At 34.0% G+C, this 21,823-nt stretch overlaps 2 protein-coding genes across 3 annotated transcripts; one reads left to right on the top strand and one right to left on the bottom strand.

Moving 5' to 3' along the window:
• The first annotated feature begins 5,138 nt into the window (after nucleotides 1–5,138).
• Nucleotides 5,139–12,442, top strand: LOC128179288 (lys-63-specific deubiquitinase BRCC36-like). Its single transcript, XM_052846677.1, has 7 exons — nucleotides 5,139–5,331; nucleotides 5,625–5,744; nucleotides 6,286–6,373; nucleotides 7,064–7,152; nucleotides 7,877–7,941; nucleotides 11,398–11,573; nucleotides 12,184–12,442. The coding sequence occupies exons 1-7, from the start codon at nucleotides 5,227–5,229 to the stop codon at nucleotides 12,330–12,332; spliced, it is 792 nt and encodes a 263-aa protein (XP_052702637.1). The 5' UTR covers nucleotides 5,139–5,226; the 3' UTR covers nucleotides 12,333–12,442.
• Nucleotides 12,443–13,571: 1,129 nt separating this feature from the next.
• LOC128182367 (testis-expressed protein 36-like) lies at nucleotides 13,572–20,772 on the bottom strand. 2 transcript variants are annotated; one of them, XM_052850967.1, is made up of 4 exons: nucleotides 20,524–20,772; nucleotides 17,909–18,049; nucleotides 14,950–15,030; nucleotides 13,572–14,271 (listed from the first exon to the last, which is right to left on the bottom strand). In XM_052850967.1, the coding sequence occupies exons 1-4, from the start codon at nucleotides 20,572–20,574 to the stop codon at nucleotides 13,828–13,830; spliced, it is 717 nt and encodes a 238-aa protein (XP_052706927.1). In that variant the 5' UTR covers nucleotides 20,575–20,772; the 3' UTR covers nucleotides 13,572–13,827. The 2 variants fall into 2 exon arrangements, with proteins under 2 accessions (XP_052706927.1, XP_052706929.1); XM_052850969.1 differs by lacking the exons at nucleotides 17,909–18,049; nucleotides 20,524–20,772 and adding an exon at nucleotides 15,125–15,555.
• Between the last annotated feature and the right edge of the window lie 1,051 nt (nucleotides 20,773–21,823).

Here is a 21,823-nt window from a genome sequence, read left to right as displayed (position 1 = left end):
CAGGGCGGGCGTAGGGGACATCCCTTTTTCTTTTGGTCTATGATTTGGCCTTACTCGAACTTTTCGGAAAATTGTAAAAAAAAAAAAGTTTTGATATTCTCAAAATAACAAATTTAAATTATGCGTTCAAGTAGTCAGGCCCCAAGACCCCTTTGAAGAGGGGTCTCGGGAACCTGACAAGCGTTCATGCTGCTATACTTTATATGACATTGCTCAAATTCATTTAATTTAGACTTGACAGAACCTTTTAATTTTTAACATCATATTTTAAACGAGCATTGAGATATTTCGGGGATGGGGAAAGGCTATAGGTAATATTATGTTTGCTAGGTAAGAGAGGGGGTGGATATATATATATATATATTTTTTTTTTGTTAACGTATATATGCACTTGTTGATCAATTTAGGTACCATGTAGATTATTTTTCAAATTCTACAATTTACATGACACATGTTTGAAATGGGGGATATTTACATAATGTATTCAGATTTAAAAAGGAATTTCTTATTTCAGTTTGCATGAGCATTTCCTATTTTCGGTAATATTACTATGTGAAATCAGAACATGGTTTTCCAGTGGAGGGGGCAGGGGTCCGACCTATAGATCCGCGCATGAATGCGTCTGTAGTATGCATATCTATTCATTGTTAATTGTAGAAGCTGAATGGCGTGAACTATATATATTCCGGTTTTTATGGAAAATCATATTTGGTACGTAGCATTAGTTTATAGGGAGGAGGGGTCCTTTGGTTTGAACATATTTTATTGCATAAACATATACAAATGGTTCGAACACAAGTTCTTACAACTTACGAGGTTCTTACCAAGTATAACAATTTACAACTGTATAGTAGTTTAGAATGGAAAGTACATTGAAATGGATATTACTAATATAGTTAAGTTATTGAACAAACGTACATGTAAAAACAGTTCTGTTGAATTTGGTCTAGGGGTCCTTTTTAAGATAAATGTATGCATTTTTTTCTTTTGTTTCAGTAAGAAACTAAACGTAAAAGACAACTGTATGCATGGTCTCTCTACTTATCTTATGACCCCTCCACCCTGAAAAGCTATGCTACATGCCTGGATGTCTGTGGTGTACATATTTATTTATTACACATGTAATAGGCAGCGCCGGCGCGAAGCGAGCTCTACCGGCAAGGCGTGTGTGAATAGAAAATTCGGACTATAGTTGCACATTCATTCAACGGATTTTTTTGGCGTCAGTAAATCGGACCAGTAATGCATCGTTTTAATCGTCCCAGTAGTTCCCTGTAATCATGGCAATTTTTATCACTTCACACTCTCACGAGAATCAGCAAGACAAATTTAGACAGTAAAAACAATAACGATGTAAGCGACATACAGTCAATGTTACCTCTAAAGTTCACCTCAGTACACTTTCAATCAAAAATAATCGTGTGACTTCACAAACATTTACACATTGATCCGATATATTTTTTCGGAGTCAGTCAATTTTGACCCACAATTCATAGTACCAATGGTTTCCAACCTCACGTTCCAACATCACGTTCTCCCGAGAATCAAAGTAAAACCTTTGAAAAGCTTATAAGATGTGTAATTTTAAGAACATCATGCTTTTTAAGTAAATAAAACAGTATACTTCGCATACTTTTATATCTCAGGGGAGTTTTAAAGAGCAAGACGACACTTAACCAACGTCAGCTTTGACGTCACAATAAGCACTGATAAGGGGAAATTACTCTAATTGAAGTTATTGTAAATCTGCTGAAATGACCAAAATCCTCTCAAAATCTTGCAAAGGCTAAGATAAAGAACAGCTGACAAATAAGGACATTTCTTCAGATACAGGAAACAGTTGTAAATTGCACTAATTTGGATGAATGCTCACAATTATTTTATTCACTAATATGTTTTACGGTGTGACCGTTGGGGCGAGCGCAGAAGCAACCACACATCTGTCATCATTGTTAAATGCAACCCGTGGACTTGCCCTAACCAAAAAATTTGGGCTTTGTTTGAAAACTTTTACCGCCACAAGGAACCCAAAGTTATTAAACTTTTATTCCAATGGTCCCTTCCTTGGCTTATACACTTAAACAAACTACAAATGAGCATTAATAAAATGTTAAACAGACTTATTAAAATATTTAGATTAACACAAAGCCGTTTGGTTTTTTGTTAATGTAAATACAATAATGGTTTATCATTCCTTTACCTTTTAATAATGATCATTAAAATCAGTAAACAATAAATTGTGTGTCTGTGTTATTTCTCATTTTGTTCCTTGTTGTTATCAGTGTTTTAATTATTTTCCTCCATGACATCAATTTTGTCTTTAATCTTTTTAATTTTTGTACGCTATATAAGCGTTGTAGACATGTGCCCTCACCCTTTTTTAGTGTGTTATCCAATATTATTTTAAGGTTTGACCACATATGCAATTATAACAAATACATGTAGATATTTTAAAAGTTTAATTTATTTCTTTTATTTATTCATTACAAAATGACGTGGCTGCACGTAGATCTAATAATGATTGGACTTTTTTTTCTTCTCTTTTTTAATAATTTTTGTCACCTACAGGTCTAATGTATGCATAATTATGTGTTTGGATCAAGATGACAGTAAATTTAGCATGGAACTTGCATGCGTATTAACTGAGCAAAAAAATTTTCAAAACAAAACTAATCGGCCAAAGAGTCACCGTTAACACTGAAACTGAGTACTTTCTACACGTTACATCTAGTACAGATGCTTGATCCACCTCTAAATTTATTGCTGGAATATATAGCCCGAGATCACTGTGACGTCATACTTAACTTTTGCGCTCGACAGTTTTCGTAAATTGTCGGACAAATTCGGGGAAGGAAATGACGTCATATATCAGCAAAAATTTTACGTAAGCATATGTGTTGTTTACTTTAATGTTTTTAAAAGGATTTTCTATTGTTAAATGAAAATGATGTATGCTATTTTTAGGTAAGAATTTTCCGTAGAAACTCTTCCTGTTCCACCATGTTGCTATGCACCGCAAAGGATCACTGGGATAGTAGAACGTTTTCACGTGGCCTCATAAAAATTTCTTTGAACAATGTGCAGATTTCACTCGAATTTTCTCCGCTCGTACACGTTGTCTATGGAGCTCGCTACGCGAGCGGCGCTTCGCGCCGCCTCGCTGCGCTCGCTATAATTACGGTAATTTCCTGAAACGTAACGTTATACGTAGCAGCGCCTTTTTTTTAAAGGGGTGGGTGGGTGGATGGCAGCCTCATCCAAAAAATCTTTGCAAGCAAAAAGAAAAATAAATCATGAAAATTCTAATCCTTCAGCTCTTTAGCAGTTCAATGGTTTCTTTATTTTCACTTCCATTTATTACATGAGGGGGGGGGGGGGGGGACAAGACCATGTTCTTTTAACATGATTAGCAAATATTTTTAAGCGTAAATTAAAAATAAAATTAAACATTAATTATTTTTTTTTAAGTGGAGGGGCAAATCCATGGTAAGTCGATTTTCTATGTATAAATTGACAAAAATGAAAAAAAAAATCAGCATGGGGGGGAGCTCTATGATGAGTCAAGTTTTATATTTAAGTTTAAGAAAAAATGTCTACTGCAAAAAAAAAGGGGGAAATCAATCAATCAATCATAATCACAATCACTTTAAAAGAGGAGATGCAGTGCAATGAGTATTTATATATTAAAATCTTTATTATTTAACAACATTGTATCTGAGATTAAACTACTGTTCTACATTTAAATAAATAAATTATAACAAATCTTATAAACTATGAATAATGAAAATTTACTGAAAAATAGGTATGTTTTATTTTTTGGCATTCAAATTTCACGTTGTTAATTTTATTTTATTAATTTATTATAATTCATTGTTTGATCACATGCTGTGCTCGCCCCAACGGTCGCACCGTAAAACATATTATTACATAACTTACGTTATAAAACATAGTGCTCAGCTGCACTATCGATAATCAATTTCTTTTTCACAAGAGTCAGTATCGGTATACGTTGACAAACCCGCCAATCGTCACTCATCAAGTAAAATTGGCACCCAATCTAATTAAAAATCGTGGTGCCAATTCAGTCTAACTAAAATTAGAACTTCCATCCGCACTCAACACTGTAATTTATGCAGTTCAGAGAATAAAGAAATTGTCAATTGCTCCCCGGTTTTTGATGGAGCGGATGGAAGATCTACTTTTAATTAGATTGAATTAGCACCACGGTTGTATAAAAAACGCAGCTTTAAAAATATAGCATGTCTGAAAAAAAAATTAGCAATAGAATATTAAAATACACTACATTTTATAAGTACTATGAGTATACTTCATGAATATTTTTTTCAATTTCCAACGAAAACAATATTAAAGGTACGTGTATAATTTTTTTTTCACAAAAGATTTGTTGAGTCCTGATTTATATGCATTTACGTGTACACATGTCCATTCCCGATTTCAATGCAAAATATTTTTCATACATCATTCTGATCATACTTCTAATAGAAATGCAGAGGCATCATTTTTTGTAAAAATCACAAAAAATTATTCCCAACGTGCATGATAAGTTACTACATGTAACAAAACGTGTTTACAGTGGCTCACTACACCGTGAAATATTTTCTCAAATCATCAGAAATTTACTTGATTATTAGATATACCATAATGGATAAGAAGTATTGGAGCCTAATATGCAAAAAATGTGCAATTTTGGATGAAAAATTACATTTTCAATAATTTAATTAAGTTAACATGAACAAAATCTCCAGGTAGATTCGAACTCATGATCTGCGGTTCAGAAGCCCATTTCTTTAACCACTGAGCTACCGCAATATACAACCCAATCGAACAATATAAACTGTTTAACAAAACATTCAAAATCGCCATCCTATGACGTGTTTTAAAAAGTATAAGTTAGGTGTAGTGAGTACCTTTAACCGTAATTTTAAATCACTTGGATTATATGATCAAACTGAATATGAGTAAATAAAAGGAAAACATGCAAATAAGAAAAATGAATTGTTATCTTCATTCAAACTTAATGTACATGTTATACGTTCATTTTTGGGCAGAGAGAAAGACACAGGCTAGCCTTGTAGTCCTACGACACATATTCAAATAATGTGAACTCTTTTACGTGGAGGTAAATTCTTCCCTCTCTCTCTCGGGGAGATTTCCGGTCTGTCGGTGCAAGGGACTGCCTAGGCACTGCTAGTTGTACCGATCAGAATGGTTGTAGAGAGCGTGCATTTGGAGGCTGATGCCTATATGGTGTGTTTAACACATGCACTATCTACGGAAAGAGAGGAGGTGATGGGGCTACTCATAGGAGAGGTAATAAAAGGAAATGGCGTTGTGACCTACTTTCTCTGTGTCTCAGCTGATCAGCTGGAAACCGGTCATGCGTAAAAAATATATAATATTTTAGCAATTTGAATTCTTAAATTTTCCTGAATTTGTGAATTTCGAAGTGAAAAGCCAATTTGAACACATTTTGACAACATTTTCATTTTGCCAAACTACGTTGTTAAAAAGCAAAAAAAATGACATAAGATTATAATGTATATAAACTTGATAAGTACAGTATTCATGTTTCTGATGAATCAATATGTTCGATATGCATTCAGGTGGATGAAAATAGAGTTCTACACATCTTCTCTGTGATCATGTTAAGAAGATCGGACAAACAGCCAGACAGAGTGGAGATCTCTCCTGAACAACTCTCTGATGCCTCGAGCAAGGCTGAGGTGATTATAATCTAAATGGAATGTAGGCCTACATTGTTGTCAAAGTCCTTTTCACTGTACTCTCTGAATACAAAAACTGTGTTAGTCAACAATTTCATAGAATTACTGTAGAAATAGAAGAACCACTTCTACAATGAATTGAGACTTTCACAATTTTTTTTTTGTTGTTAGAAAATCTGCAAGTGATGTATTGTACTAAACCGTGCATTTTTGCAAGTCTTTCCTTTGTGTTCCCTTGTGAATAACATATCATGCTAATCTATTAAGTGGTAAATACCAAATAATTTTACTTTTGCTGAAAGAGTAACAAATTTCAAGCGAATAATTTTAACAAAAAACAAGTACATGTATTATTTAACTTTGATGACATTTCATGTATTTCATGTAACATTGGTCTGAAAAACCAAAGATGTGTTGGAGGTTCCAAGCAAGATGTGTATTCTAACTCCAGTATCTGTAATCCACTGGTTTCTCGTACTTTAAACTTGTTCCCATGGAATTCAAGATAATAAGACTTGAATGCATGTTCATAATGTTTTAGAGACTAGCCCAGCAGTATAACAGACCTTTGAGAGTCCTAGGCTGGTATCACTCTCACCCCCACATCACAGTCTGGCCATCACATGTTGGTATGTACTAATCAGGTTGTCAGAATTGTTGCTCAGAGTCGTTTATCTACATACCATACTCAGTTCTTGATTTCCAGTATTATTATCTCAATCCTGGATTATTTCATTTTATTTTATCATTTTACTGATGGAAATCAAATTATTCAAGGTTACTGGAGTGTCATTATATAAATAGTGCCTGTTTGGGAGGGTAACAGTTGAAATTGACACCCCGAGAAAACCATTGTCAACCAACGCGAAGCGGAGGTTGACAATGGTTTTTGAGGGGTGTCAATTTCAACTGTTATCCTCCCAAACAGGCACTATTTATTTTGTTATACTGAATGTCTTAATTTTTCAGAAAATTTAACTGCTTTTATATAGGAATAACATGAATTCTACAGCGAACCGTACGCGCATAATTTTCGCGCATGTAACATTTTTTAATGTTACCCGTTGCTAAGTGCGTTGCTAACGCTGAGGGTAATAGAAAATATTATTAAATGCGTCTTAACCAATCAGATTTCAGTATTTAACATGAAAGTATAACAATAGAGTTTGTAATGGCTCAGTTTTTATACAATGATTGGGTACTCCACATTCATGATTTAAAATCTCTAACCACTCAATTCAATTTTTATTTATTATTTACTGTATTCAAATATTGTAATTCTTGGTTGTTGCCTGAATGAGTTTACAATATTATTGCAGATGTAAGGACTCAGGCCATGTATCAGATGATGGATGAAGGATTCATTGGGCTTATCTTCTCTGTTTTCAATGAAGACAAATCTACAAAGGTCAGTTGATGATAGTCAGTGGACAAACCTGACTGAACTTGTAACTTGAGAGTTCTCAACACATTTGAAAAAAACCTCTTAAATTAACACAAACTTGTTTAATCATGAAGGATCTGATGCTTTTGCATGAATTAAGATTTCATAATGAAAGAACAGATAGCAACTTGAGATTAGAAAAAAAAACATTTCAATTCATAAAACAAAATTCCTTGGTGTTTAAAATTGGGATACTAGTATTTGGATCAATACTCTCAGTTTGACAGTTTATCCACCAAGCTATGAAATTAGAACAAACAAGCAGATCTTATAATTTAACTTAAATTTTACAGAACTTTAAAATATCCATGTTATTATATATTGCACAAAAAGTAAATGTTACAAGGATTTAAATGCCTGCAAACTCCATTTTATTATCAAATGGTAAATGAATTTATAATTGTTATGAACCATAAAGCCAACAGCTGTGTAGTTTACTACAGATATTGTACCTTCTCTGTCAGTGTGACAGAAGCTGAGCTGTGTATGCACTGTCCAATACTATTCTGGACATAAAAGTGGACATCTAATTCACACTTTCTGCAATATATAATGTATATTGTGTCAGGCATTCATTTCTTGTTTTGAAAAAGTGTGTTTTATTGTCTATTTATTTACACACAGATATAATAAATGTTTATATATAAATACAAACTTGATTGTTAAATCAATATCTATTTATACACAGAGTTACAGACACCAGTTGACCTGTTTCCAGTCCATCAATCAAGCAATGGATGGCTACCCACCACAGTAAGTTGAATTCACCCCAGTCCCTCACCCAGCAGTGTTATCACCCATACAACCACACCCCCAGCCTTTCACCTATCAGTGCTATCCAGACAACCACACTCCCCGGTCCTTCACCCAGCACTGTTATCAATACAACGACACCCCTGGTCCCTCACCCAGCAGTGTTATCAATACAACCACACCCCCAGTCCCTCACCTATCAGTGCTATCCAGACAACCACATTCCCCAGCCCCTCACCCAGCAGTGTTATCCAGACAACAACACCCCTGGTCCCTAGCCCAGCAGTGTTATCCAGACAACCACATTCCTCGGTCCCGCACCCAGCAGTGTTATCCAGACAACCATACTCCCAGGTCCCTTATCAGCAGTTCAATCACCCAGACGTCCACACCCCCGGTCCCTCAGCAGTGTTATCATCCATATAACCACACCCCTGGTCCCTCACCCATCAGTGTTATTACTCAGACAACCACTCCCATGGTCCTTCACCCAGCAGTGTTATCCATGCAACCACACCCTGGTCCCTCACCCAGCAGTGTTATCACCCAGATAACCACACCCCCTGGTTCCTCACCCAGCAGTGTTATGACACCCATACAACCACTCTCGAGCAATTCCTCAACCAGCAGTGTTATCACACATACAAATTACACCTAAGAAGATGATCCTCTTTGTTATTGAAAAAACATCAATATAAAAACATACTTTCTGTATAAAAGATTTAGTGGAAATAGATTTCTAGGTTACTCTATTACTTTATTGTATCAATATACATGTATAATGAAACATTTAGAATGGGTTAATTTAAAAATAGATTAAATGAACACACTCTGCAGAAATCTTTTTCCTTTTGTACCCTCTCACCTTAGGATATTTTCTATGGGTTGTGAAAATATCCATTTACTATTTCCCAAAATAATACTTCATGCTGTATATGCATGCAAGTGTAGGAGGCGAGCCACCAAAACCAGCTGTTCTATTGAGACAGCATGTTTTTTTTTAACTTTTATTTGATAATACACATTGTATGTGGCCTTCCATAAATCAAAATGTGATTCTTGTTAGCTAAGAAATTCCGTGTTTCCTTGTAAATTCATGATCCCTAAGAATATCAACAGGAGGTTTTAAAGCAATATGAGCAGTATTTTTTAGAATTTTAATTTGCTGCAAAAACCTGTTTGTATGATTAGTCTGCCTGTAACTTAAACTTTTATGATAAATAAGATTTGAAAAAATCATTATTTTTTGTCAGGAGAAAGATTTCACTTATAAGGAATATAAAGCAGATCAAATTTTGTACAGGACGACAATAATTCAATTTTGCTCCAATTAAGGCTTCTTAATGGCTTTTCCCCACAAAACAGAGCTAACAGAAACTTTAAAACCATGATATTTTTTGTCATTTTAGTAGAAAATAACATTTTCTTCCAAAAAAATTTCAACATGAAAATTGCAACTCATATTGCTTTAAGTTATATGTCTTGACGTGATCTTTCCATATAAACATACATTGTATATCATAAGCATATGAATTTATACATGTATTAAACAGTTATGTTTGTGACATTGTAAAAAATATAAATCAATTTGTATTTCAAACATTCATTTGATAAATGGTTTATTATATGTTACCAGATTTACGCATTACATACATGATCTACTAGTACTAATATAAGTACGTGTAACAACTTTTTAATCAAGTACCAAACCATATTCAAATTCATATATAAAGTGTGTTCATGTAATTCTAAGTAGAAATACATGTATTATGGATATTAAATATGTGTTTAAGGGAAGTTGGCACCTGAAATAATAGTAATGTCAATCATCCGAAAACCACTTGGATATAAAGATGGGGACATAAAATGTTCATTTATTATAAACTCATGTCACATGCCATTTTTTGAAAATATAGGGCCCCAAACAAAAATGATAATATTCCTGAAATTTTTGCTTAAATTTGACATGGAAATTGATAATTTGAGGAAATCAAACATATTTATATTTACATTCCACATATTTTTTCCTTGTAAAGTGTGTTGAAAGCTACGGCAGTTATGACACTGTAATGTACACAGGGTACTCAAAGGTTAAAATGAAGAGATTTATTATGACGTCACAAACGTTGAACGCTGTAAACTGCAACGTCACAAGCGAAAATCAAAAGGTCACGCTTGTGTTTGTTACTGTAGCTCTTCCATTAATAGGAACTAACCCTTAGGATAAGATAGGAATTTTAAGGTATAAATCACATTTGCAGACAAGGCAAGAAGTTGAAAAAATGTAAATATAAGCATTAAATCATGATGTTTTGAAGTATACAGTCTCATAACTGCAGCGATGTGTGCATACAAATTTTCATAAAGCGCTAACGCGCGTTACTCAATTTGTATGCACACACCGCTGCAGTTATGAGACTGTATACTTCAAAAAATCATGATTCAATGCTATAATAGTTTGAACTATTATTTAGCTTTGATTTTAATACAGTATGAAGTTGAACACATGTAGTGACTATAAAAGTAAAATCTAAGTCAAAGTTTAATAATTCTTGCTTTACTGGTGGCATTAAAGGCCAGTAGATAATGAACACAACAACAGATGTTACAAAATTTTAAAGTAATCAAATTATTATGCAAGTAAAAAAAATATAGTAATGTCATCTTTCCAAAACTTTGCATACATATAGACATACATTTAATGTCTCATTTAAAAGTAAAACAAGTAGGGGGTCACATCTCAAAAATTTGAGATATAGCATGAAATAAGCTAATTTTAGGCCAAAATTGGAGTTATTTTTTTCTTAACTTCTATGAAATATAAGCTAAATATGCCAAAATATATTGATAGAAATATCAAAATAGTGTTTAAATATGTTTTTTAGAACATCATGAATATATCGTAATACACAAACTATCTAAAAGTTTTGTCTGCATTGAAAATTAGGAAGCTAAAGTAACAGTACTCTAAAACCAGGGAGTTATGATAATTGTTCATTTTCTTCTTGAAAACCTTCCACCACAAAACATACTTACTAATATGACTTTTTTTCAAAACAATTTTATTCAATAAAGTTCATTTGGCATTGTAAAAGATAAATATATTACTAGAATTTATAAGTGATGCAGAATTTTCAGGCTTGTGGTGACCCAAAATGGCTACCTAAAACCTAAGGAGCGAACCTCTTTAAATACATAAATGATGATTTTTATGACTCAGCATTTTATTGAGAAAAAAAGACAAACCTTGAATTTCAAATATTACTCTTATATATCTTTGGCCTCAAATAATTATACTTCAAATGTTGAATATTTGGTTGAATGTATATATTTTAAAGTGTATTCTAGCTGTTTGTTCTACAGAAAGTGAATGTATTTGTGTTTTGTTTGTCTTAAAGTGTGTGAATATATTCTGTGTGTTCTACAGTCTATAAATGTATCCTGTCTGTTTTACAGGTACGCTCGAGTCGAAGTCCCTCTCCACATTGTCCCCAGCTCAGGATTAGGAAAAGCATGTTTGGAATCTCTGATTGAACTTCCCAAGATCCTCTGTCAGGAGGAAGAGGAAGAGTATAAGAAGGCGACGGCCGACCCTGAACTAGATCTGATCACCAAACTCCAGAACTCCTCAGGTATCCTCCAGAGTTTGTTTTGTATGTCACAGGTGCTTGAGGTCAGGAAAGTTACCCCCCTCCTCGAGTCTCATTGACCAAGGGTATTTGACTCTCCCCTTCCTGTATATAAAATCAGTGGTTGGGTAAGTGGCATTGTCCTCAAGCACCTGTGACAGTTTGTCCCTAGAGAAAACACTTTGAAGTAGGAGTTGTCTTAACCATTCTGCTGATCTCCAGTTACCAAATTATTTTCACCTTATAAGATTATACTGTAAAGTGACTTTTATTCACATAAAGTTTAAGAAAAATAGAATATCATATGTTGGTGTGAATCTTGTCATGGGATATATCATAGAATAGATTGTTCCAAATACATTTTTTTAATATATTAATAATTACCTATGAATATTTTTTGGGAGGGGGGGGGGGGGTTGAAATAAGCAACTTTAGTTATCAAGATCAGGATATGAATATTGACATTGTTTTGTAGACGCAATAAGGCAAGAGGGTTATCTCTCTTTTGCCTTGCTTTCTGTCTGACTGTGTACATTTATAAGCTGTATACTGCTACTGGTATTTATTTTATTTGATAGTATTTAATTCTTGCAATATATCTTATTTGTTGCAGTGTTTACAAAATCTTTGTGCCATATCATGGAAGTCATGCACGGACCATTAATACAATCCCTAGAGAGTCGTTTGGAACAGAACAATGCAAAGATCGCAGAATTAGAAAAAAGGCAAGCAGAAATTCAAAAACTCATCGACAGGAATTAGTTGTCGTTGTTTTTATACAAATGTTGTTTATTAGTTGTTTGTTGGTTATAAATGTAAGATATTATATGCCTGTCTTTCTTGTAAATAAAATGTCCTTTCTAAAAAAAAAATCGTGTTTGTCTTGGTTTATTAAAAAAACATTGCTTGGTCAGGTTTATTTCTTATTTAATCTGACCCCCAAAAATATAGATTGTATCATAACTAAGCATAAGTTATTATCGGGTAAATTAAATATAGAAGGGGGGTCAAAACTGATCAAAAGTGTTTGCAATTACAGGCCATTTCCCCTGTGGTATGGCATTACAGAGTAATTAATACTGTTCGCTTCTAATGATAATAGAAAACGTCAGAATTTTCTTATCAGACAGATATACTTGAATTTCACATACCGACAGACAACTGAGAGAATATAACATATGACAAGCTTTAAATATTATTGAAATGTTAATGGTGCATTCACCCTGAGGAATAGTCTTTTAGCTACATGTACACAGGCATCTATGTGATCCTCGGAGAAAGTACTGCTCTTATCAATGGCATCTTAATGTTGATATTATTGTACTCGTACTTGCATCACCCGTAATTATTTCAAACATGCATGCCATCTTCACATATATACATAAGTGTCTTCCCACTTAGCCAACATTTTGAAAAAAAAATGCAGGTAGATCTTTGTTGGCTAAGTGGGAATGTGGTGCAGGTGGAGAACAAAAGAATTTATGAATCTGAGGAGCCTACGTGTATACATTTATTTTAAACTGTCGTTGCCTACCTATTTATATTTTTATAGCTTCTGACAAAAGCCATGATTTATATGTTGATTCTGACTGTCTTCACATGTTCAATGTTTTTTGGGTTTTTTTTGTTTTTGGTGGGGGGGGGTTAAATATATTACCACTCAATAAAAATGTTAATGTAAAACACGTTCTTTACAATTAACTTATGTACTATTTCAAAAGTATTTTACTGAAGTACATTATACTATGACATTAAATTTTCAACAGAGAAAGGACTTAATTCATCATTAATTAGGTGAGGCCTGCACATTCCAAACATGTATTTATGATAAGGGCATGTCAGATCTTTCTAACTTAATCAAAATTCGGTTAAGTGCTCCTCAGAAACATTCTATATAATCAAGATACCGCACTCTTAACTGCAATGCAACGGCTAACAAAGGCCCTTCTGTCTGTTAAACTCGTGTATCAAAGATATTGAAAGAAAAGGCATTAAAAAGCATAGGTTGTATATTTTATATATTCAACAATAAATTGTAACATAAAATGACACACTTTTCTTGAATTTGTAGAAAATAATGCATATATATACGGACAACTATTTAGACCGTGTCCTCTTTGTTAAAACTGTTGGTTCAACCATCTCCGAAAAAAATATCACAGAAGGTGCTTAAAGAAAATGATCACATATATATGATGGTATATTTGTGTTTGTATAAATATATCTTAAAATCTCCTAAGGTTATCGAATAAGGATTTCATTCACTAGCTGTCGCAAAAGCGGCGCCATATTTGTTAAACTGGTTATCCACTAGTTGCTTGGCGTTCCGCTCGTAGGGCGGGTATATGTCTCTCATCCCATGATTGGAGTATTTCCACGGATTATGCTTCGGAAACGGTTCCTGTGACACGGCCAGGACTTGGGTCGGTGTTCTGAAGGGAACATCCGGGGCTTGGTACCAATTGGTTGTGGAGGTTTGTAATTTGAAACTTCCGGGTTCTGGGGCCCGGTACTTCCGGGGAAAGCGCCGATGAACGGGTGGTTTTTCGGCGGGCTGGCCCAGGTAGGCTACCCTATAGTTTGTGTTTAAATCGGCATCTACGGGGTTTCTGGAGTGGTGCTTTAAGAAAGACTTTTCTGTGTGGTGAAGACGAAGATCTGGTAAGGTGATTTTTCTTCCCAGACTTCTTTCCTCCTTACCCTAAAAGATGAAATCAGAAAATGAGATACAAAAACATATTTATTCAAAAGCAAACCAAACAAACAAAATCCAAAAACCCCAAACAATCTAAAAACCAAACATCTATCGAAATTTACCAAAAGGTCAGACTCGTGATAAGTTTTATCGCGATAGGCAATTAAATTTTAGTACTAGCATTATTGGTAAAAGATATTTACAAAACGAGTCCAAAAATTTAATTCTTTAGGCACATAGACTGACCAAGGCTTTATACCAATGCACACAAAAGACTGAATGTTTCTTGAGATGTAAAACAAATGTTTTAGAAATCATTTACGGCTGTTCAAACTTCACACAAGACGGACGTTACAATTGTCAGTAGTTTAAATGTCTTCAACAGTCCATTCACAGGTATACACTTCGTTAACAATTTTGTTTTTTTACATAACAGGATCAACTACCTGGATTGTTTTTTAACCCTCAAGTATGGTTCGCTGAATTCAAATAATAAATCGCCAAGTCTTGAATTTTCTTTCATAGCAAAATTGATACCCGTTACCTTACTTGGCTTAAACCATTTGATTCTGGTCAGCTTATTTAAAAATCGATAAATATTAATTGCTTTCTTGCTTTCTATAATTTGCATGATCGATATTTTTCTCTCGCTGTAAACATATCTAAGATATACAGAATACTTACATTGCCAAAATACACGCCGTGGTCTTGAAATGCATGGCGATTATCATGCTCTGAAAATCTATTGGCAGTTCTGTAGTTAATCTGGAAAAAAGAAATTAGTGAATTAATTCAAATCCAAACTTTTTAGTTGATTAATATACACGACAATTAATTGTAACCTGATATATAGGCATACTTCATGAATTCCCGGCAAAGAAGCACTGTTACAGCTTTGTCTGTTACAGGGTCTTTGATTCCAGAAATATGCCATGGTCACAAGAATTTCAAATCAATTTATCCTTGCACAAACTCCATTTATATGCACAGATATTGTTTCAAAAAAGTCGTATCGAACGTCCTTTCTAATTAGCACATTTCAATTAATCAGCACGGCAGGTGCTCTATAGGAAGCGATACCCGCCCGCTATGTTACTAGGCATATACAAAAAGTTCCTCAACTGTGGCGAGTTTAAATATTCATCCCTTGATTAAACCGTGAAGGGGTCGTCCAATAAAGAAAACCGTAATCAATTAGGGGTTTATATGCTATCAGACCCATAGCTCTCCTTTTTTTCACTTCACAGACTAGAGTGACAAGTTTGTGTTTTGGTCCACAATTCACCCCTCCTCTTATCAGATTGTTGAGGGATCCAAGTAAATCCCTACTGCTTCGATACGGGCTTTACAAGTCTACATTCGGTAGATAAATCAGCCCAAACACTGCTACTTTGAAGTTCCAATAGGCTTATATGTAGAAGTTATGGCCTTTATTTGACAAGCAAAACGTGCCAACGGATGCATACTAGAATTAATATATTTTTTTAATTAAAAAATGAACGAAAAGGGTATGAATAATTAATTTTCCTAAAAATCACAACGTAAACAGCTGTTTATGTTTTTTTAATTATTTAAAATTAAGCAAGTTCACTTTCCGCACATCCTACAAAAACTTGACAATGCCACACATATTGAACGGCACAGTATGCAATGAATGCACACAATTAATAACAAAATAAAAGGCGTTCCAATAGAATTGTAACATTATATAAAGTTCCTAAAGGGGATGAGCTGACCCCCCCCCCCCCCCTTTCCTAAAATGGAAAAGGGGGGGGGGTAATTGACACGGGCTGAATGATAAACGGGTAAAAAATCACTTACATTGACCCAAATTTTGTTGCAAAGGAAATGATACAATATTTAAAAGATGATCATTAAGCCAGAGGAAAGTTAAAACTGTGAAATAAAGAACGTTCTCGTTATTTATGAATCTCAACGGTAATTTCGATATTGCGTTCCAAACTTTTTCAATTAACAATTTTTATAAAGAGCCCAAAACAACAACAAAGGTCGCTTTTTTTAAAAAGGAAAATTAATATTGCCATTTTATACAAAAAATCTTTAAAACCTAATCTTTCAACTAAAGGTTAAATTCCGTTAGTTTCGGTGAAATGCTTTCCGACATTTTGTTCTGAACGAGTTGCTCATTTTTGTAACAGAGGGTTCACGGTTAACATTCATTCAAAAATCGCCGACGGAGCATTTGCCAGAGAGCTGTCTTGTCTGACTGTCCTGAGCAATTAAATCTGATTAGATCTATATAAATTATTAGAATAATGATAACTCTGCTGATTTAACAAACGTCCTGATGAAAACTACATTGTATAGGAACTGACATCCGAATTAAACATTCGACAAATCTCTATGACCCTTACATACCCCCACCCCACCCAAAACTTTAACCCGAAATTTATTCTGTACATATTAACATTATTCGAGTCAGAATATTACATATAGGATATAGAAATAAAAAAGATAACTATATGTTGCCTTATGCATGTAAATATTATAATAATCTCGCGGTAAGATTTGTTTGTGGTGCAAAAGAAGCAAAAATATGCAAATGAGACGAAAAATGAAATTTGAAAATTTCTGATCAAAGAATTATATTCTATTTTCTCTGAATAAAAACTTAACAACCCCCCCCCCCCCATCGTCGGATACCCACGGGTGATCGCGTCTTTTACTTATCGTGATAAGTAAAAGACGCGATCACCCGTGGGTATCCGACGATGCCCCCCCCCCCCATACACACACACCCTTTTTTTAGGGGGGGGGGGTTACAAGCACATACTAATTATTACTCTTCTAAGTCGGACCAAGACTGAGAATAAGCATAATTTCACGTTGTTTACATTTGATTTGTAAAGGTATGTTTGTTTTCAGCGTATTGTCATGTAACCAATTAGTTGCAATCTTATCTACCGAGCAGGAGGCAATTTAAAAAAGTCGATAGAATTTTATATTATTATTGTAGTTCTTGACAACAAAACGAAATGTTTAAAAAATTGTGGAATCCAGTGATTTATTTATCAAAATCAATGTCCTTCAATGTCGGTAGGCTTGAATCATTGATAGCATTCGTTTACTGGTAAAAACACATGGTACTTTCAATTCATTTCACTTTTACTGTAGGAATTAAAGTAGTCTTACATGAGTCTATTGATCATGCATGCAAACTATCAGCTCAGCACAATTCGCTGAGGTAATTTTATCTGCGTTTTTAAGAGGTCCTTGAAATCTAACATTACCTTCTTTCTATAAAAGTTGGGGGAACCAAAACAAGTACTTTATGTACGGTCGTATTAAAACCAGGCCCCCATGATAAGAGCGTAAATATTTGTTTTAATGTATGAGCACATAAAATCCTATCAAATTCCTTGACATCATACTATCTAGTTGTAACTGCTCTTTAATATAGAGTACACCGTTGCTTAAATTAATTGCTTGGATATAAACACTAAAATCTATAGTTTACGCTGCATGCTTAAAATGTGTAGTCAACTACGAGTGAACGTCGTTTTGTTTTGCAAAGAAATTATAAGTTAAAAATCAGGTGATCATTTGATTGAGAATTACTAGTAGATGCTACAAAATATTCCAAAAGATTGGAGGAAGATAAATTGATGGTTTAGCTATATACCTCCGTTTTGGACCGGAAGGGCTGTGGAGGCGGTGCTGGCCTACTTTCCGCTTCCGGTGCAAAAGGTGCTGCGAGCATGACACCGGTGCTGGTGTTGGTCCTGCGCTCTCCATGCGCACTCTCAGCGCCTCGATGGACAAACTACAATAAAGGAAGAGAAATGATTAATCAAGCATTGAAGCATATTCTTTTTCCAGCAATAAATATTTTTACTTGTAGATAATTTACATACTTTAAAAAAGGGGGAAATTACATTTGTGGGTCGGGGGGGGGGGGGGGGGGGGGGGTCGGTGATCCTGACCCCGCTTCCTCTGGAAAATTTTAAACTTGCTGAATTTACACAGTAAATTTACTGGAAATAAACCTTGGACTTCCCGTGGCAAACTTAACTGTTCAGTTTGTATTTTGTTATGCCCCTATACACTTTATTACTTTCAGAATAGATGTTAGAACTATTTCACACGAAAAAAAGAATCCTTCTATTCTAAAATACGTGGGTACTTGCATACTGCCAAAAAACAAAGACCCTACCCCACCCCAGGAAATTAAAACTTTATTAGTGGTCTTAGTTATAAATTAGAATTTCCTTTACCTATTGATATAGAATATTTTCACCAAGACTTGATTTATGGACATAAAGTACTATCGACTACTGAGTAAGTAACAGTTAGGCTTCTTAGCAAATCTTTTAAATACGATGTCTTTTCTCTGCCAACTGAAAAAATGGGTAGAGTACCAGAAAGTACACAAATTTACACTTAGTTGATATGTTTTAACTGCTACAACCGCGGTTAAGGCAAACTACAGTATGTACAAAGCCTAAATATTGATCCTCCGTCGGGTCCTCGCAGATTTTATTAAATCTCCCAAAAGAAAACAAGATTATACTTTGAAATGGAATTTTCTGAACAACGTTTTAGGCATTGGAGGTTGCTACAGTCGATAGGAATTCTATCGATTAACTTCCGATGAGGAAAAAAATCAACAAGTAAATTTATATCAATCTGTGACTGAAATGATAAAATAGAATGAAAGTTAAAGGAAATAATTTAAAAAATCTAGAAAGTGACAAATACAGATGCAGAAGCAGATAGGGGAAAAAAGCGACTTTTCTTGACAGTGTAAATGAATGTTATTTACCAGCAAACAGGTATACTAGTAAAACCATTGAGAGGTTTTGATGTTTATATCAACGACAAAATTTATATGATAGACATTTTTTACAGTGCCATTTAATGGACCAGATATGGAAATACCCGGACATATGATAATGACACTCAATGAATGTAGACTTATCTGACGTTTTAAATATTCACAGGTAGTCTGTCTTTTGAAGAGATTCAATTTTGACGGAAAAGCGGGCTAATCTTTCGATAATCTCCTCACTTATTGATATTGGTATTGAAAATGCTTGCTGGGAGAGATAAGAAGAGGGATTATCGTGTATACCGGTCAATGGACAACACTTATTAAATTCTACTCTGTAATAGATTCCATAATAAAACTTTTAACACTCTCTGCTATTGCTTGATTAGTCTCAGAGAGAGAGAGAGAGAGAGAGAGAGAGAGAGAGAGAGGGGTGAGCCAAATTCATCTTAACTGAAACTGGTGTTTCTGACGTTCATGTAATTATATTAATTTAAAAAAGGATTCACATAACCACTAGTTAAAATTGAACTATCATACATTTTAAATCACTATACATGTAGTTAGTGGGACTCCTTCCTCCACATCGTCTGTCCGAATCTTTTATAAACTGTCTAGTTCAAATTCATGTTAATTTCATGTACATATGTTTTTACAGTCAAATGCATGCCATAGAAAATTAAATTTCAATTTTCAGTCAATAGTGTCTTTATTTACATACACTAGTGGGTGTTTTTTAAAAATTGTTCTATTCAAGCTCCAATTTAATTTTAATTTTGGGTTTTAAAAAGGCTCTTGCTGGGTGCATTATAAAAAGATTTGACGCGGTGTTCAATATATCCACCACAAGATTAAACCCTCGGGTTTATCCCTGCCAAGGCTATTCAAAGCAACGGATCATATGCAATAATTAATCACATATCTTAAACACGAAACAGTAGATATCGACATGGGTCATGGAATTTAACTGACTAAATTTATTAAAATGTAGTGATAAATTTCTAAGGTTGCATACCTTTTAATCAAGCATGTCTATTTATTTTTCGTACTACGTGAAGAACTACTTCAAAATAGTGAAACCATGGGTACAGATTATTTGTAATTCTAAATTATTGTCCGAAATAGAGCGGAAATATAATCTAGTTTATCGAGGATTTAAGGCACACGTAAGTGTATGCAGATATTAAAGCCTGCGATTAATAGTTTAGATATCCATTACATAGTAACGGTATACAGCCGAAATCTTCTAAATATAAGTAACAATTTGAAATAGAAGTGGTTAAAAATCCAACAAAAATATGCTACACCATCATATTACTGAATAAATAAATAAAAAAAAAAACTCTAAAAATGATAAAAAAAAATAAGTATAACTCCAGACTATGTGAAGTAATTATTATCTCCCGCTAGAACTAATATCTGAAAAAAATCACAGCAATTTTTAATTGGAAATAAGTGCAGCAACTTACCCATGTACCATCTGAGGCGGGGGAGGGGGCGAACTGTCTTCCTCTTGCCATCTAATCTGTATTTCCGAAGTTCTAGATTTATTTCAAAAGAATAGTTTTCTAAAAAGTACGGACACAGTACGGTTACATTTTCCTGTTTGATAAGAAACTACACGTCGACGCTTAAGTGAAAAGCACTTTAGAATGTTTTAAAAGTTTTAACAATTTAAAACCCCCGTCTCTTATCAGGCAATATACAATGCGACAATAGCCACAACGTCATAATAGAAAGATTTTGTGATGCGCGTTTGAAAATAGTCCCATGGTGACTTCTGAATAATTTTTTTAAGTTAATGCATGGACCAAAATGTTTTTTTTAAACGACAATGCAGAAACCTTTTTATTTGACAGAAGTATTACGTGGATACCCTTTATATAAATTTAATATATCTCTACGCCGATTAATTCACTGTTGTCAACGACGCTGAATATCAAAGGGAGATAAATCTTATTTTTCTGAATTAAAATTCACACGTAATGTTGCGAGTAATCTTTCTTTGTCACTTTACAGTCTATCAGTCACTCAGGTTGTTATTCACGTTCGGGTTATGGAATTTCGATATTTCGAGACACCCTTGTCGATAATCCAATCTTATGTTGATCTAAAATATTGTTTCTATCAGAATATTTTGGGGATACAATTAGGGATATTGACTGAGTAGATAAAAAGTAAGTAATTAATTTTCGGTAAATGTTTCTTTTTAGATGTAAAAATAACAACTGTCTTTTTTTTTTCTTTTTTTCTTTTTTTAAGATAAGAATGATTTCATCGGCTTTGATCTACCGATACTTGACATCACAATCATCGTAGGAGTAATGAATTGTGGACTGACATCACAATCACCACAAAAGTGAAACTTATCCTGACGTCACAATTACCAAGCACAGCAAGTTCAAGTTCAATTCAGTTTATTCGCTCAGATATAGAATTACAAATCGTCAGAGACATACATACATGTACTTTGTCGTGATATGAGTTAAAAAGGACATATTTTATAAACTATACTTAACTCTTAAGGCCAAGATTATAAATGAAAGGTGCCTACAGGTTTATGAAATTCAAGATATAAATTCTTTAAATGATGCTTCATTACACATCTTTGTTTCATAGGGTGTACCGGGGCCTAAATTTTTGATAAACATGATAAAAAAATTAATGTTTTAAACAATTTTTTTTTTGTGAAATATGAAGGATATAGGTAACAAATCTCGGAGTTTTGTCCATTTTTGACGAATGAAATATATCTAGAATGCCTACAGT

Source organism: Crassostrea angulata, chromosome 4 (assembly GCF_025612915.1).
Source record: "Crassostrea angulata isolate pt1a10 chromosome 4, ASM2561291v2, whole genome shotgun sequence".
In the NCBI taxonomy this organism is placed as follows: domain Eukaryota; kingdom Metazoa; phylum Mollusca; class Bivalvia; order Ostreida; family Ostreidae; genus Magallana; species Magallana angulata.
This window is presented reverse-complemented; position numbering and strand designations above follow the sequence as displayed.